This window comes from Mastomys coucha, unplaced genomic scaffold (assembly GCF_008632895.1).
Source record: "Mastomys coucha isolate ucsf_1 unplaced genomic scaffold, UCSF_Mcou_1 pScaffold23, whole genome shotgun sequence".
Taxonomy (NCBI): domain Eukaryota; kingdom Metazoa; phylum Chordata; class Mammalia; order Rodentia; family Muridae; genus Mastomys; species Mastomys coucha.
Genome location: NW_022196906.1, coordinates 64,899,555 through 64,916,185, shown reverse-complemented (window position 1 = coordinate 64,916,185; position 16,631 = coordinate 64,899,555). Strand labels below are relative to the sequence as shown.

The 16,631-nt window shown below is 43.6% G+C and overlaps 1 protein-coding gene across 1 annotated transcript in view; it reads right to left on the bottom strand.

Moving 5' to 3' along the window:
• Myo1e (myosin IE) overlaps positions 1 to 16,631 on the bottom strand; it is a 197,290-nt gene that overhangs the window by 96,115 nt on the left and 84,544 nt on the right. Inside the window, exons 3-4 of the mRNA XM_031345151.1 lie at positions 10,242 to 10,331; positions 5,669 to 5,763 (exon numbers count right to left, since the gene is read on the bottom strand). Of these exons, the coding sequence (XP_031201011.1) occupies positions 5,669 to 5,763; positions 10,242 to 10,331 (185 nt within the window). The remainder of the gene's footprint in view (positions 1 to 5,668; positions 5,764 to 10,241; positions 10,332 to 16,631) is intronic.

Genomic DNA, 16,631 nt, shown 5'->3' with positions numbered 1-16,631 from the left:
GGCTGTCCTGGAACTTACTCTGTAGGCCAGGCTGGCCTCAAACTCAGAAATCCACCTGCCTCTGCCTCTCAAGTGCTAAGATTAAAGGTATGCGCCACCACTGCCCAACTCTGCGTTCTTAAATATGCTAAGGTCTCATCGGCTCATGAGGCCCAGAGGGACAGGAACTCATGGTTGGTGTTAATGTGCCACAGAAATGTTCTCCAAGGTCTAGTATGTGTCCATAAAGGCTAAGGGGCAAACTTCAGAACCATATGTGAACACACTGCCAAGAGCTAGTCTGGTGACGCAGAGGTGACAGGGAATGCTGTTAGAAACTTCTTGGTTCTTCTTCCCTTTTTAAAGCACACTACAAAGAGTTGACCAAAAAGATATGCATAACTGTCTCTTGACATCCAAAAAAATCCCAGATATGGTTCTAACACACAAATCCAGATATGGATTCTGGAGAATGGATGATATCTGAACCAAGTAGATGTGGGCTGCTTGGTGACCAGGCTTGAGGGAGACTCCTAAGCCTTCCGTTGCGTATGACTGCCTGTTATGTGGAACCTTCCTGTAGTTGCCTGGAGCCCACACTAGCTTGTCAGTTCCTGTGCTCCTTCTCAGGCTTATTAAATGTCATGCCTGCCATCTTAACTCAGTTCAGCCCCTCATCCCAGTACTCAGTTTCTGGATCCCTAAAGATCTCATCTTCTTTCCACTAATAAAGGGTGCCATCTTTGTGAATGGTCTTTTGTGATTTCACAACCCTGTGCAGACACCTTCAGGACATTGCTTTACCTGGCGGCTCCCCAGCCTGTCATCACCCAATCAACCAATTTTATACTACGGCACAAAAGCTATGTGTTTATAACGTAGAAACAGACCATAGGGAAATAAAAAAATGAAGATGGATGACAGAGCCCTGGGCTCCACACAAGCCCAGGGATAAAAAAAGAGATTACAGAATGTCCAGGAACATCTTCCTTCTCAACAGGAAATCAAGATCAGGGCTGGGGGTTTGGTCAACTGGGAGGCTGCTAGCCAATGATGTGTGACTTACAATAAAGAGTTTCAAAGTCAGGAAAACTCAGGACTTCTTGGCTCCATCAATTCACTATTAGGAGAAGAAACTGAAGCCTAGAGAGGAGCCTGGTGAGTTGTTGAGGTTACAGGAGCTGGTGAGTAACTTTTGGGAGCAAAGGAACCTGCATACTGAAGAATAAACTCAAGAGAGGTTGGGCATTTGGTCTCTGTATTTGGGGAATGAAGTCAAGGCCCCTCCAACATTCTTTCTCTTAGGTCCCTCTTTGATTGCCTAGGGGACGAGGCCACCAAACTGTCTAATGTAATTTATGGCATATACTTTGCAGCACACAACAGAACCTCTGATCTTCAGAGGAAGTAGAGGTAAAAGGCATGGACTGAGTCTCTAAGTAGGAACCTGAAATCAAGTAGGAGCCTTGTAGGTATATGGGATGAAGCCTGGATAAAAACTCTAGACCTTAGAGACCTTAAGTAGGCCTTAAGAGACCTTGTGTAGACCTTAAGCAGATATTCCTGATTGTCCATGAGTCATTATCACACACACCCTTTGGAGGGGCTCATGCCATCCATGCTTCTTAGAATACACCTTCCATGAATGCAAGCCTTACGTGTGGACGCTCCCCACCACCTCATCTGATAATGCTGACTCTTCCATACAGCTTTGTATTCTGTCGCTACAATAAAACTGTAAACACAGGCAGCAAAGGAAGTTCTCATGAATGTTTGGGCCTGACAGGGAGAACTGACTATAGCCAGAGAGAAGGGAAGGCCATCTTGTCAGGGCCATCTTATCCTAAATTTTGCCTCTTTGTTTTACCATCTTCTAAATTAAAGTGTACCTCATCTAAACAGCCTCAAAGATGGAACTTGGAAGTGGTCAGAGGTTCCACATTGGGTATATGAATCAAGATGGCAGGGGATCTGAGGGTAGAAGAGGCCTGAGCTAGTGAAACCACAAGCTCTTGAGTAACAAATCCAATCTCTTCCTTCCCAGGAAACACCCAGAAGAGGAGCGGACTAAGAAAGGAGAAGAAACACCAGGATCTACCAGAAAACTCAATCAGAATTCTTTCATTAAATGCAATCCTGCCTCTCCAGTGACTTCAAATTGATGTCACACAAAAGCATTTCCTGTTACTCGAGCAAAGTCATCCTTCCCTAGGCATCCCTCTGAAGGGGTCTAACCGCATCGAATCTACAGTCCATATCTAACCTTCAGCTTCTAGAAGACAGTTGAAGGCACAAGCACACCAAGAACATGAGGAATCAGTCAGACAAATCCAGAAGATGCCCCCAGGAGAACTGGTGTGGCTCTCAAAAGACCCTACAGCAAGGGACGCTGTAGGCAGACCACAGGGAGAATGCATGCATAGCCCATGGAAGGTGGGGTGGCCAGCAGCTAGCAGGAGCAAAATGAACCAGAAAGTCAATGTCTTGGTGGGAAAAAAATAAAAGCTGGTCATAGGGGAGCTGTGGCAAGATAAAAATAAATTCAGAATCCTCCCTCGATTTGCACAAGCCACCAGGAAGGAACAAGTTAGCAACCACAGAGAGACTGAACACAGAGCTCTGGGCTTTAGAGACACTGGAGAATGAGGGAGAAGTGCTAGTTCCCTGGTTGGGATAATGGTCCCAGAGACACTAACACAAAGATTTTCTTTTTCCTCCAGACACATGGAGTAAAATATCATTAAATCTCTCTTCATTGTGAAGCCCCAGGGACCTGCATTTACCTCAAAATGCTTCTCTTATCTTGCTTTACTGTTTTTATTTTGCTACCATGTAAATGTTTTAGAGGGTGGTAAGAGAAAACCAAATTCTCAGATCTTAAGTCAGGTGTGATGGCTTGCAGCTGTAATCTCACCACTTAGAAGCACTTGGGAGGCTTGACCCAGCGTGGGCTACGCAGCGAGACCCCTCCTCAAAGAAACAAAATAAGTCAACAATAAGTGTAACATTTACACTCTTAAACCATTAAAATAAGAGTGTAAAGAACTCTGATGGCAGAAAATATTAAAGTAGCTGACTTTTTAAAATCCAGTATTTGGGGGCTGGGACGATGGCTCAGCAGTTAGGAGTGCTTGCTGCTCTTGCAGAGGTCCTGGCTTCTATCCCCAGCACCCACATGTTTTCTCACAACCATCTATAACTCCAGTCCCAGGGGATCACTCCAGTCCCAGGGGATCCGATGCCCTCTTCTGGTCTCCATGGGGACCAGACATACATATGGTACATAGACATGCACACAGGCAAAATACTTAAGACACATAAAATAAAAATGAATGAACTTTTAAACTCTAATATTTTGGCTGTAAATGTTGAATATATAGATCAGAAGAACAAAAGTAAATTTTAAAATGAATTCAGTATTGCTACCAAGTGGCATTATTATTGTTGGGGTTATAATAATATTAGTATTATTTTAAATATATATGTGTATGTAGATATATGCATATACAAATATAATGCATACAGTATAAGGCAAATAATTTTATTTAAGTCATTAGGGACCAATATCTTTGTAGTAGACAGGTTATAGACATCAAGTCAAAGATATTTTAAACATGTACAATCTGTGCATATGGTATACAAATATAGATTTTAAACAAAATACTCATATACACAGAATAGTTATAATAATAATAAATTAAAACAAACAGCCCTCTATAACCCCTCTATAACTTTAAAAACAAGCCTCATTGATTTTTTTTTTTTTATTTTAATTCAAATTCCTTAGCTTAGTCCACTGCAGAGAATAGAAACACTGACAGCTGGTGTCAGAATCCGTGGTGTCTCAAGATCGTGTCCCATTCCATTGAACAAAGACCCCTTGGGGAAAGGGCCAGTTCCAGGTCTCAGGATGACATAAACAAGATAAGCTTGGACCATTTGCCACAAGAAAATAATCAGAGATGTGTCAGGGACACAGAGGCCAGGACAAGGGGCCCTCACTGGCAGATGGGGGATTATCTGAGACACTAAAGAAATAGCTGCAATGTAAACAGGTAGGCTAGTTTAAATTCACTAGTTGGAAGTGATACTGAAAATAAATACATGCTACCTTCAGAAGTTGCCAGGGCAACAACTCATTACTTTGAAAAAGCAAGAAGAAACGACAATGAGTAGGCATTTTATCCAGTTTTCCCATAAAGATTATATTTTAAGATGAAATAAAAAAAAAAGTCCAACTTTCACATGTAAAAGAAATAACAGAATGAGAAAATAACTTTGAGGAATGGTCATGAAGATAAGAATTGAGAGTGGATGGGTTGGTTGACACTCTGAACATGGCACAGAGAGAGGACAATGGGAATGATGTTCATTGCATGACATGTTTTTGTAAAAAATGAATTTGCATCTGGCCATGCTTTGAGACATACTATCAATGTATACATGTGGTCATTCTCTGGCTATGCCCATGAAGAAGTTTCTAGATTGGATTAATTAAGGCAGGAAGACCTACCCTGGATGTGGGCTTAACCACCCCACAGCCTGAGGTTTTGGACTGAATAAAAAGAGAAAGCTAGCTGAGCACCAGCATCTATCTCCCTCTTGCCCTACTGTAGATGCAATGTGACCAGACCCCTCATGTCCTTACTGTACCCTAAAACTGTGAGCCAAGGTAAAACTTCAGATAAAAAGTGACATGCGACTACTATGCTTTTGGTGTAAGTGACCTCCAAATTTCAACCCGTAAATTACTATTGCCAGGTATTTTGTGCAGCAAGGAGACAAGTAACTATAACAACAGGAAATAAAGAGCATGGTGGGAGTAGTCAGCATCATCACAGGATACAGTCAGCCAGTGCCTGGAAGGGCCTACAACCCTCCTCTTTAATAAATGAATGCCAAGAAAAACAGAGAATGAAGGAGATTACTTAGCGACTAGAGATGTGAGAGACACAGCAACCAGGGGCGATGTGTGGGCTTTGTTTGGATTCTAAATGCTAACAAACCAGCTGCAACAAAGAATGTGTAATTCAGTTCCAGCGTTGGGATATGGAGCAGATCAGATAATACAAAGGTTCTTTGTGTGTGTGTGTGTGTGTGTGTGTGTGTGTGTGTGTGTGCAGCAATTCTGGGAACCAAACCTTGAGTCTTGGACATGTTAAGCACAGGCTCCCAAACTTTTTTAAGGTGTGATAAGAATTCTCTTGAGCCGGGAAGAGAGCTCAGTCAGTGAAGTACATGCAACATGGCCTGCAGTCCATCTCTAGAACCCCGAGGAAGTCTGTCAAATTGATACAAAATAGCCAGCACAGCCTCTCACTTCTGAAGTCACTCCTATCTCCAATTAGTTCCTCTTCTACAAGTCATGTATTTCTTTGTTTCTTTACTTTCAGTGAGTGGGTGAGTTCTGTTACCATTGTAGATTTGCGAGAACACCACAATTTATCAGTGGCTATACCACTGAAAACTCATCCCCTCCCCCAACAATCATTAACTAATGACTCAAGGAAGGGTGGGGCCTGAGGAGCTCCTCCCCTGAAAGTTTATGCTCTGGCATTAGACAAGGGACAATTATAAAGTAAACCATACAGCTCCTGCAGGCTCCTCAAACATGCTGAGTGACCTCAAATATCAGGGCTGCTCTGATAGCTCAGGGCTGGAGGCTGGCTGACCTGGGCTCTTCTCCTACCTGATGATGACACACTGGTTCTCTCTGTCGATGATCATGTTTCTGTACATACTGTCAGCAAGGGCATAGATATGAGGTGGGTTCTCGTACTGTGCCTAGAAAAGCAAAAACAGAAACCAAAACCACAGTGAGTTTCTTTGCGTGGAACAACCGATGACAGTGTGGCACACAGTGCCAGCGTCTAGAGCATTTACAGGCAAAGGTTTCATGACTTAATGATTCATAAAAATGTCCTTGGTTATGGCTTGATACACCCTGGGGAAGCAAAGGTGGAGTTTGGAAGGATTTTTCCATAGGCATGCCCGTGATTCAGCCTTCAGACATGACCCAGGTGCACCACCCATCTACACAGGCATGCCTCTGCAAGGACATTCTGCTTTCAAATTCTGGACACATTTGGCAACTGACGGGCATTCTGATATTTGTCAGAAAAGGGCCTGCCAAGACCCTGGGTCTCACTTTGATCAGAACTCTAAATGCCCACAGGATTATTCTTCTCGAAAAGGCAAGTTGCCACCCTCGGATCTCATTGGGGATTGAAGGGTATATGTATGGATGAGGAGGAAAACTTTCAAAAGAAGACAGCAAGAGGCGTGGTGGTTCCTCTCAGAGATAAACTGGTTTGGCTAGTTTGTTTCTTTTCTAAAAGGGGAAGGCTGGAGCTGACAAACTACACTAAGAGTCTCCTAGGTGTGGGGAAAGGGTTTTTAACTACTTACAGATTTAAAATTAGGGACTAGAAAGACAGACAGCTCAGTGATTAAGTACATTGGCTTCTCTTCCAGGGAGGACCCAGGTTCAGTAGGGTAACTCCAGCACCCACATGGTAACTCCACTTCCAGGGTGTCTGATGCCCTCCTTTGGCCTCTTCGGGCACTGCATGCACAAGGGTGGTGTCCAGACATACATGCAGGCAGATGCTCACACATATTTAAAAAAAGTCCATCGATCAAATCATGGCCCATCTCTAAGAGGCTCATTCTGACTCCAGCCCATTTATTCAGTTGTTAGGCACTCACTTTCACTACCTCAAAAATTAATGGATAGGCATATACTTGTAATCCCAAAATTTACAGGAGTTCACAGTGATTATTCACTGTATAATGAGTTTAAGGTGACCTTGTGCTGGACATGAGACTTGATCTCTAAACAGTCGGGGATGGTGAAGTGGCTCATTGAATAAAGGCACTTGCCAATTGCCACTTAACTGGTTGACTAGAGTTTGATCCTTGGGACCCACATGGATGCAAGTTGTTCTCTGCCATCCTCACACACACCGTACACAAATAAACAAAGCAAAGCAAACACAAATACAAACACTTCCTGTAGCTGGGAGAGGAGAAAATAAGGCTTGCTAGATTTGAGGCTGTTGAACCAAGTACCAGGTGACACACTGCCCTGTCTCTGAGGGTCCCACAGGGGTGAGTAAGAAGATGGACAGGACAGTAATTTTACAAGATAAAGTCATACAGAAACATAAGAAAAAAACTTGCTTACAGAGGGATGTCTTACATAGGGATGGACTGAAGGGGGCTGGCTGAGAAATTGCTACTTACTGCCAAGCTCTAAAGACCAGACCTCAATGGTGAAAGGGAATACAGCAGAGAGAGTGAGACACTGGGTTTAAGCAAAGCACTCGGGAGCCCTAGACCCAGTATTTCCCACAGTGGCTGGTCCCCCATCCACAGGGAACTACCTAGTGAGAGTGGAAGGGAACACAGAACTGACAGGGGGCAAGGTGTATGTTAAGCCTGCCTTCCTGGTGACAGGGGCAGGCCTGCTGGGACCTCAGGGCATGGTCTTGGATAAGTTTCTTCTACAGGGATCCCTGGCATCAGGGCTCTGTTTAATGCCTCTTTGGAAACGGGTAAGTAGAACATTGTAAGGAAGAAAGGAAGGTGGAGATCAGAAGGAGGTGGAGTGGAGAGAATGCTGAGTAGGGGAGGGAAATGAGGAGACAAACTGTGCTGGCCAGTTCTATGTCAGCTTGACACAGGCTAGAGTCATCTGAGAGGAGGGAACTCCAACTGAGAAACCGCCTCCAGAAGACTGAGCCACAAACTGGTAGATCATTTTGCTTATTAATGATTGATGGCCCAACTCATTGTGGGTGGGGTCATCCCTAGGTTCTATAAGAGACCATACTCAGCAAGCCATGGGGAGCAAGCTAGGAAGCAGCATCCCTCCATGGCCTCTGCATCAGCTCCTGCCTCCAGGTTCCAAGCTTGCTGGAGTTCCTGTCCTGACTTCCTTCAAGGATGGACAGCAATGTGGAAGTGTAAGTCAGATAAGCCTTTTCCTACCCAACTTGCTTTTGGCCATGATGTTTATCACAGCAATAGTAACCCTGACTAGGACACGAGCCTTTCCCTACTCAAGCTCCAAAACTGCTTAATGAAAGCTATACCCTTGGCTTTTGAGGGTCTCTTACACTTTCTATCCCCCAGACAAGGTCTCATGAATCCCACGCCTGGTATATTCAGGGTTAGGGTGGAATCCAGAATGCTGTACGTAATAGGCAACAGAGCTACAGACCCATCTCAGGAGTCCTATACAACCAGCCAGGTTTCCCATCTACTCTTTCACTACACCTCTGAGCTACATGTCTAGGAACTAGAGAGTGGTCATCTCCTCTGAGTCTCCTATCTCTCAACCAAGACTCCCAAAGTCAAGACTAGAGCGAGATCGTATAACTGCTCCCTGGACAGCAGTTTCCTCCTCTGTAAAATAGGATAGATAATATGACACAGGATTCATATGGACTGTATTGTATGAGTACAGTATATAATACTCAGTAAAATCCAACTGTATAACTGTTACCATGAGTAATGATGAAAATAAATATTGTTTTTTGAGGGAGATGGGGAGACAGGGTTTCACTGTGTAGCCCTAGATGTTCTGGAACTAGCTCTGTAGACCAGGCTGGCCTCGAACACACAGAGATCCACCTGCCTCTGTCTCCCAAGTGCTGAAATTAAAAGCATGTGCCACCACTGTCCAGCTGAAAATAAAGATTAAAAAAAGGGGGGGGGGGCTGGAGAGATGGCTCAGCGGTTAAGAGCACCGACTGCTCTTCCGAGGGTCATGAGTTCAAATCCCACCAACCACATGGTGGCTCACAACCATCCATAATGAGATTTGACACCCTCTTTTGGGGTATCTGAAGACAGCTACAGTGTACTTATAATAAATAAATCTTAAAAAAAAGGACTAAAAAAAAGATTTAAAAAAAAGCATTTCTATACAAAAAACTCTTGAAAAAATAAACAACATAAAGGGAGTTGGCACACAGTGGCTCTTCAGAGGTCTAGAAACATGGGTGTACATGTGTGTGTGCATGCATGTGTGCATGTGTGTGTGTGTGTGTGTATTCTATGTGTCTCAGCTCTTCACGGTGGAACCTTACTGTTAACTGATTCATTTCATGGAGTGTCAGGCCAGCTCCATGCCAGCTGCCTCAGGATTGTGGACTGGGGTACCAGGACAGGGCCCGGAACTCTGCTGACAGTGTGTCCTTGTGCCGGCTCCCGATAAAAGCAGCATTATCAAAGATCTCTCTCGTGGCAGCCTCCTTGGGCTCCGGCTACCAGCAGCATTCATCTGGCAACAATGGGGAGTGCACTTGCTGTGGGTAAGTTGCCTTCCACTTCAACTGATGGATTTGTGTGGGCTTTTGTTTGGCTTTCAGGGGCTGGGATTAATAAAAGCCCTTGTGCTTCTGCTGTGAGGAAGGGAAGGAAGATGCAGAGGTCTAGGGCCAAGGAGTGTGATGAACTGGGATAAGACACCTTAGGAAGGATTGCTGGTTATACTTCTAATTCACAGATAAAATGACTATGGAGTGGGTTTGAACAGAGATCAATCATATTAGTAGATGAAGTAAGGAGACTCATTTTCAAGCCATGGCCAAGGCTTATGGAGGGTTCTAATTCTCAAAGCTCCTGGCATCTTATTTATTTTTACCTATGACTGTTTTTTTTTTAAAGTATGTGTTTTTTATGCCTACTGTCATGTGGAGGACAGAGGAGAGACAACTTAGGGTGTTACCCTCAGGAATGGAGTTCAACTCTTCTGGGGTCCCTCGCGGCCTGGAGCGCATCACTAGGCTGGACTGGCCAGCCAGTCTCAGGGACCCTCCAGTCTGCATCTCCTCAGGGCTGAGGTTACAAGTGTATACTGCTATGCACTGCATTCTGACCCTGGTTCTGGGACATGACCTCAGGCCCTCGTGCTTCCACACATCCATAGCTCCCACTGTGATTCTGTTTATTACTTACAACTTTGAAGCACACATGGAAGCCAGAAGACCACCCCAAACTCTGGATTCAACAGCCCACTTAATTAATTCTATATGGAAATTAACCCACACATTAGATAATCTATACTTCTTTGAGCTACATGCTAAAGATCAGCATCCGTTGTTAAAAAAAAAAAACAAAAAAAACAATATCACTTGACCTTCCACAATAAATAATTCATAAGAAAACACAAATGTATTGCTAACTTTAAGAAAACTATTTATAAATGATAAAATCCCTAAACACTACAGCAATGTATTGATTACATAACTTACCGCTCCTTGGTACATTTCAATTTCTTTTTCTCCAAAATATGGCATTTGCTTGAATGGGTTGACAGAGATTAATACAGAGCCTATATATGTCTGAATTTCAACCTGGTTAAGGTCCATTCATCTTGATAGAAACATGTTTTTCAAAGTCAATAAACAGATGTTACAGAGCATTCAGTGAGCTGCCGGAAGGGAAGCGAGCACACACACTTTGTAAACACCACAAAGGAAAATGCAGTTATTCAATTAGCTCAAGTCTTACTCCTCCCCGGGAACAGTAATGAGGCTCATTATCAAGGTGCTACAAGAAGAATTGTTATAAACTAAAGCACATTCTTTTTAGTCTAGTAATGTAGAAGGCAGGATCTAACAGACAGAGAATAGAACCTTGCACGGCACAACCCAGGCAGTTTGCATCCTTCTCCTGAAATGAGATGTATCGAAATTTGTACCACTGGGGTAGATTAGGCATGTTTTCTTCTCCATTTAACAAACAGAGGAAGACTGGAAGGTGCTGGCTCATACCTTTAACCCCAGCATTCTGGAGACCGAAGCAGGCTCTCTGAGTTGGAGGCCAGCATGGTCTATAGAGTGAGTTCTAGGACAGCCAGGGCTATGCAGAGAAATCCTGTCTTGAAAAACACATACATACATACATACATACATACATACATACATAGGAACCTTGAAGCTTAGGGGAAAGCAGAAGAACCAATGTTTTACCAAGGGTTCTAATTCTCAAAGTCTCATTTATTTTTACCCATTCACAATCTGAGAAGAAAATAATAATCTCATACAGGTGAGGTTTAGAGAAGAAAGGTATTATTGGGGATCTAGGAAGGCTTCTTTAAGAGGATTTTAAAGTTTTTCTGTATAACTTGTGGTTTCTACTGTGTTTGTTTCGAATTTGCATCCAGCTAGGTTTTGTTTTCTTTTATGTAGCTCTGGCCATCCTGGAATTAGCTCTGTGGCCTTGAACTCACAGCTATCCTCCTGCCTCTGTCTCCTGAGTGTATGCTACCACTGTCTGGCTGCATTCAGCATTTTATGCAGGAATCGAACTCAGGTCATCAAACTTTGCAAACACTTTTACCCAGTGAGCTCTCTCCTCAGCTTCCCTAAAAGTCTCACTTTGTATATGTGTGTCTGAAATCATTTCTAATTAAAGGAGATTATGTGTGTATGTATGTGTGCCTATCTGGAAGGTGTATGATGTATGTGTGCATCACATGCACACATTTGTGTAAGGGTGTGTATACCCGTGGCCTGTGCATGTAAGGAAGCTAGAGGAGGATGTTGGGTGCCTTCCTTGATCACCCTCTGCCTATTCCCTTGAAACAGGGTCTCTAACTGCCTCTGGAGGTAGGCTGGCAGACAGCTAACCCCAGAGGTCCTATCTCTGCCCTGCACAGTGACAGGATTGCACAGCCATAGCAAGCTTTTCTCACAGATGCTAGGGGATTTGAACTCAGGTCCTCATGCTTACATAGCAAGCACTCTTACCCACTGGACTATCTCCCCAACCCAGCTTTATATATCTTAATGCATCCAAGTTATTAGATTGCCCAATCCCTTTTTTGTTCAACAATCAACTATTTTGTTGTTGTTGTTGTTGGTTGTTTACAACACACCAGGCACTTTTTGGTGTTGGGAATCCATCAGTGAACAAAGAAAACAAATTAAACATCTTCTTCCCACGGAGGAAAGAAAATCACTAACACCCCCCTCAAAACAAAAAACAAAAAACTCCACTCCCACCCCTGCCATTGGATTTCTGTTGTTTTTCTTGTTTTTGAGGCACTGTCTCTTGCTGTCTTTTAGGCTGGTCTCCTCCATCTTTTGGATTCATGTGATTTTCCTGCTGTATCTTCCCATGCCTGGGATCTACAGGCATGCACAACTATGCTCCACTCAAAACTGATCAACTAATCATTGAATTAGAAATATCTTCATTTTTTTTTACAAAGAGATCATTAAAACTAAGTTCTAAGTAGAAAAAGATATAAAACTGTGAGATTTCCTCCCAGGAAGTCATTTCTATAACTGGGAAATATAACAGGGAGCTGGTTCAGATGGCTTGGATCCTCGAGCCCTGTAGGTTGTCCTGTGTTGTTTGAGCCCAGAAGGTTCTCTGAGTCCCCCATCCTGACTTCTGACACAAGCATGCTTATATCAAGTGTCCTCTAAGACCCCGCGTCCAAGAGTGGATTGGTGATATAGAGTGTGACAAGGGAGAGGATAACTGCCAAAGAGCCACTGAGGGTAGCAAGCGGAGAAATTACTTCCAATAGAGGTCACTATTGATATAAAAGTGTCTTTCATGGGGAAGAGACCCCAGACACTTTAGTCATGGGGAGGAAGCTCAGTCGGGAACTCTAGCTGGCTACCACACCTTCCTGTTCAGTTTTTGATAGATGCTGTGCACCCCGATTTGGTGATGCCTTCTCTGTCTGCCGCTATCTGTTCTTACTTGAGTGCTTCGCCCAGGAGATCCTCTGCTCTGCCTAGAAGTCTCTCAAACAAGAACTATAGCTGACTGCTTGAAGGAGGTTTCCCTAGCTGAGTTCTGCTGGTGTTCTGAGGACTTGATGTCTGTCTGTCTATCTAGCTATCCATGTATCTATCTATCACCTATTTTGCATCTGCCTATTTATCTGTCTGTCTACCCATGCCCCTTCACTATTTTACTCTTACTTGCTTCATATTTAATAACTTCACTCACTCAAAACTGAAAGCCCAGTCATTGCAGATCTTTTTCCAGACTGTGCAGAACATCACACCTCTAAGCTGTGGTTAATGGATGGAGATAAACCAAGAGCTACTTAGTTAACAACCTTGCTATGGGAATAAATGAAATAATGAATGAATGGCAATCAGCACCCAGCTGCTATTCCCTCAACTCACACTCTTAAGACACATGTGTCACCACACATTGACATCCCTGAAGTCACAATGCAGGTGACAATTTTGACCTTCAATGAGATGTAAAATTAGGAATATATAGACAGTATAAATGGGCATGGCTATGTCATGTAATTTTGACGCACATACACACACACACACACACACACATAATGACTGGACTGCCTTTTGACTTCATTTGTTACTGACCAGAAAGTCCTTCCACTGTTAGAAAATAAAGATGACTTAATAGTAGAGAAAAGGAGGTAATGAGGTTTTTTTTTTTAATTGCTTAATTGTTTCAGAGATGAAAGATATCTATGATACTGTCACTAACACTTCATAATTGGTGACAGAACTGAATGAACACAGACACATTATGTGGTTCATACACAGCAATCCCATGATTCTAGTTAGGCAAGCTCTCTCTAAGAAAAGAAAACTTAAAATCTGCTCCGAGACACTGGCCAGGAAGAGACAGGTCAACTTCCCCATCTGGGCAGGCCGGCCCCAGAATCTGTTCTCTTGATCAAAAAGAACAAGAGGTGAGAAGTAGAGTTTGGCTGGAGGAGTACCAACATAAACCAGGTACAGGGTACATGCCTGAGATTTTAAGACTCAGGAGGCAGAGATAGAATCAGAAGTTCAAGGCTATCCTCAGCTACATAGAGAGTTGAGGGTCAGCCTGAGCTAGAGACTCTGTTGGCTGGGTGAGAACGCAATGAGTGTAGTCTTTCTGTAGCTAGAAAGTATAGCCATTGCTATGGTTAGTTGATTTGTCAGAGAAGCAAATAAGAATACAGACGACCCCCATTAAATTTAGACACTGAGGAAGCAACGAAAACATTTACATTACAGGTATTCCTAGAGTAATATTTGGGATACACTTGTGCTAAAAGGTGGCATGTTTGGCCAAGAATGACATATAACTGTATCTCCCTGTTTTTGCTTATCTATCAACCCTAAATTAGCAGTGCAAGAATCCACGCAGAGCGATAGGGATGCTCTGCAGCCTCTTCTGACTTAGAACCAGGAGGCTTCGTCTACTCTAAAATCCATCTTAGGGGCCTGGAGAGATGGCCTAGCGGTTAAGAGCACTGGCTACTCTTCCAGTGGACCTGGGTTCGATTCCCAACACCCACACTGCAGCTCACAACTGTCTGTAACTCCAGTTCCTGGGATCAAAGCCATTCCTCAGACATCAAGTATACACGGGTTTACATGTGCAGGAAACGCCCATACACATAAATTAAAAATATAAATAAATAAAATGGAATATATCTTAGTAGGGTCTTTTATTCTTTAAAGATGTGGTAGGAATCTAATAACCAAAATGAAGGAAGAGGTCTGTCTTTCTCCTAGGATAAAACCAATGTGAAGGCTGCAAGATGTCTCTCTCCTCTGAGGATAAACAAACTAGAGAAGACACTCATGATCTCTCCCTCCACAGAGGACTGTACCTCTTCCCTTCACAGGAAATACTGGACAAATAGATCACTGTCACAGGAGGACAAAGGGCTGCCCTGAGGATGGGGCCAAAGGCACCCTTCCCCCTCCCCCAGAGCTCTCAGCTGCCTAAAAAATAGAGCGCAGGTGAGTATGGGCAGAAAATGGAGCGAGTGTTGTTTTAGTGTGTTCTATAAACAACCTCTTTTAGACTGTTCTGGGTCAACGCCCAAACAGTGACCCAGGTAAGGATGAAGGGGACTCTTGCTTCTCCCCCAGTTGACCATCAGGATCCCTAAGAACATCATTATTTGATTAAGACTGATGAAAAACAAGGTTTGGTTTGAGATGGTCACAAACTTACTAGCATCAGAACTGACAGGAAATGTTATCCCAAGGAAACAAAGTCAGCTACTTAACTGTGTTTCTAAACGATTTCACCTTTTCTATCTGGCTGGGTCTTTAAAGACCTCAGCTAATATCCAGAGGGCTCAGGGCCTGGTGGGGGCAGAGATCCAGGGACCTCCCCCCCTACCCCCGCTGCCTCCCACAGCTGATACATAATTCAGGTATGCCCCCTGGGGACACTGCCAGGGCTATTATCTCCACACATGTAACCTTCCACAGGGAAGGTGTGGCTTAAGGATAACTTTCAAATTGCAGGTAGAGATGAAGCTATGATACCAAATAAAAGGAGGGTGGGGGAGGGGCATCTCATTTCCTCGACAACTGGAGGAACCAGGCAGATCTTTAACCGACTGGTTCCCAGATGTTTGTCCAGACTTCTGTGAATGCTCATTAACCTGCAGCACAAATGACATGGGAAATAAGAAAGAACAACACATTGAATTTTTCATGAGGCTCAACTCTGGACTGTTGAGATGACTCAGCCGGTCCACACTCCACATCATGCCTAATGACCTGGGTTTCATCCCGGTAACCCACATAAAGGGGGCAGGAGAGTCAACTCCTAAAAGTTGTCCTCTGACTTCTGGACCTCTGTGCCCCTCCCCCAACAATAATAATGGATTTAACAAATCAAGTTCAATTCATCTGGTATAAGAGACTATTCTTTGGGTGGGGGAGGACTGGAGAGATGGCTCAGCAGTTAAGAGCACTGACTGCTCTTCCAGAGGTCCTAAGTTCAATTCCCAGCAACCACATGGTGGCTCACAACTATCTGTAATGGGATCCAATGCTCTCTTCTGGTGTATCTGAAGACAGCTACAGTGTACTCGTATGCATAAAGTAAATAAATCAAAAGAAAAGTGACTTCTTTGGATTTAGAGGATTTCCTTTTGATACACATAGAGTAAAATAGTCTTTTCTGGAACGTAGAGGAAATGCATTTCTGCCTATTTGTTTTATTTTTAACTTTAAAAAAAATCACTTATTTCTGATTTTTAAAGATTTGCTTTTACTTATGTATATCTGTGCTTGTATGCATGTAATAGGGTGTCCATGAAAGCCAGAAGAAGGTATTAGATTCCCCAGGGCGGGAGTCAAACAAAAGCAGTTGTGAGTGAGCCCCTAGGTGCTGGAAACTCTGGTCCTCTTGAAGAGCAGCAAGCCTTTCTAACTACTGAGCCATCTCTCTGGCCCACTGTTGAGTATTTTCTGTGACAGTGGCTGTATCCCTGTATCCCTGGCTGACCTAAAAGTTACAGTGTAGCTGAGGATGTTGTCGAAGGGCTAATCTTTCTGACTCCATCTCTTGGGAATACAGTACTTGGCTTTTGTGGTGGCAGGGATCGAACCCAGGGTTTCATGCATGCTAAGGTGGCATAGTTGGTCTAGTCTTCCAACTGAGACACATGGCCAGCCCATGTTGTTTTGACTCTCAGGCAAAGCTAAGAGCATTGTACTATTGAATGTGATGACAGCATGCATCCATAAGCCAACCTCACTCCATATATTACTGGAAAGTGAAGGAGGCGGGGCCACTGTCCAAAGTCATACATTTGGGGACGGTCTGAGCCAGAACTCAACCCCTTGGCTCCAGTCACAAGACTGTCTCACCCAGCATGCTGTCCACACCACACCTCC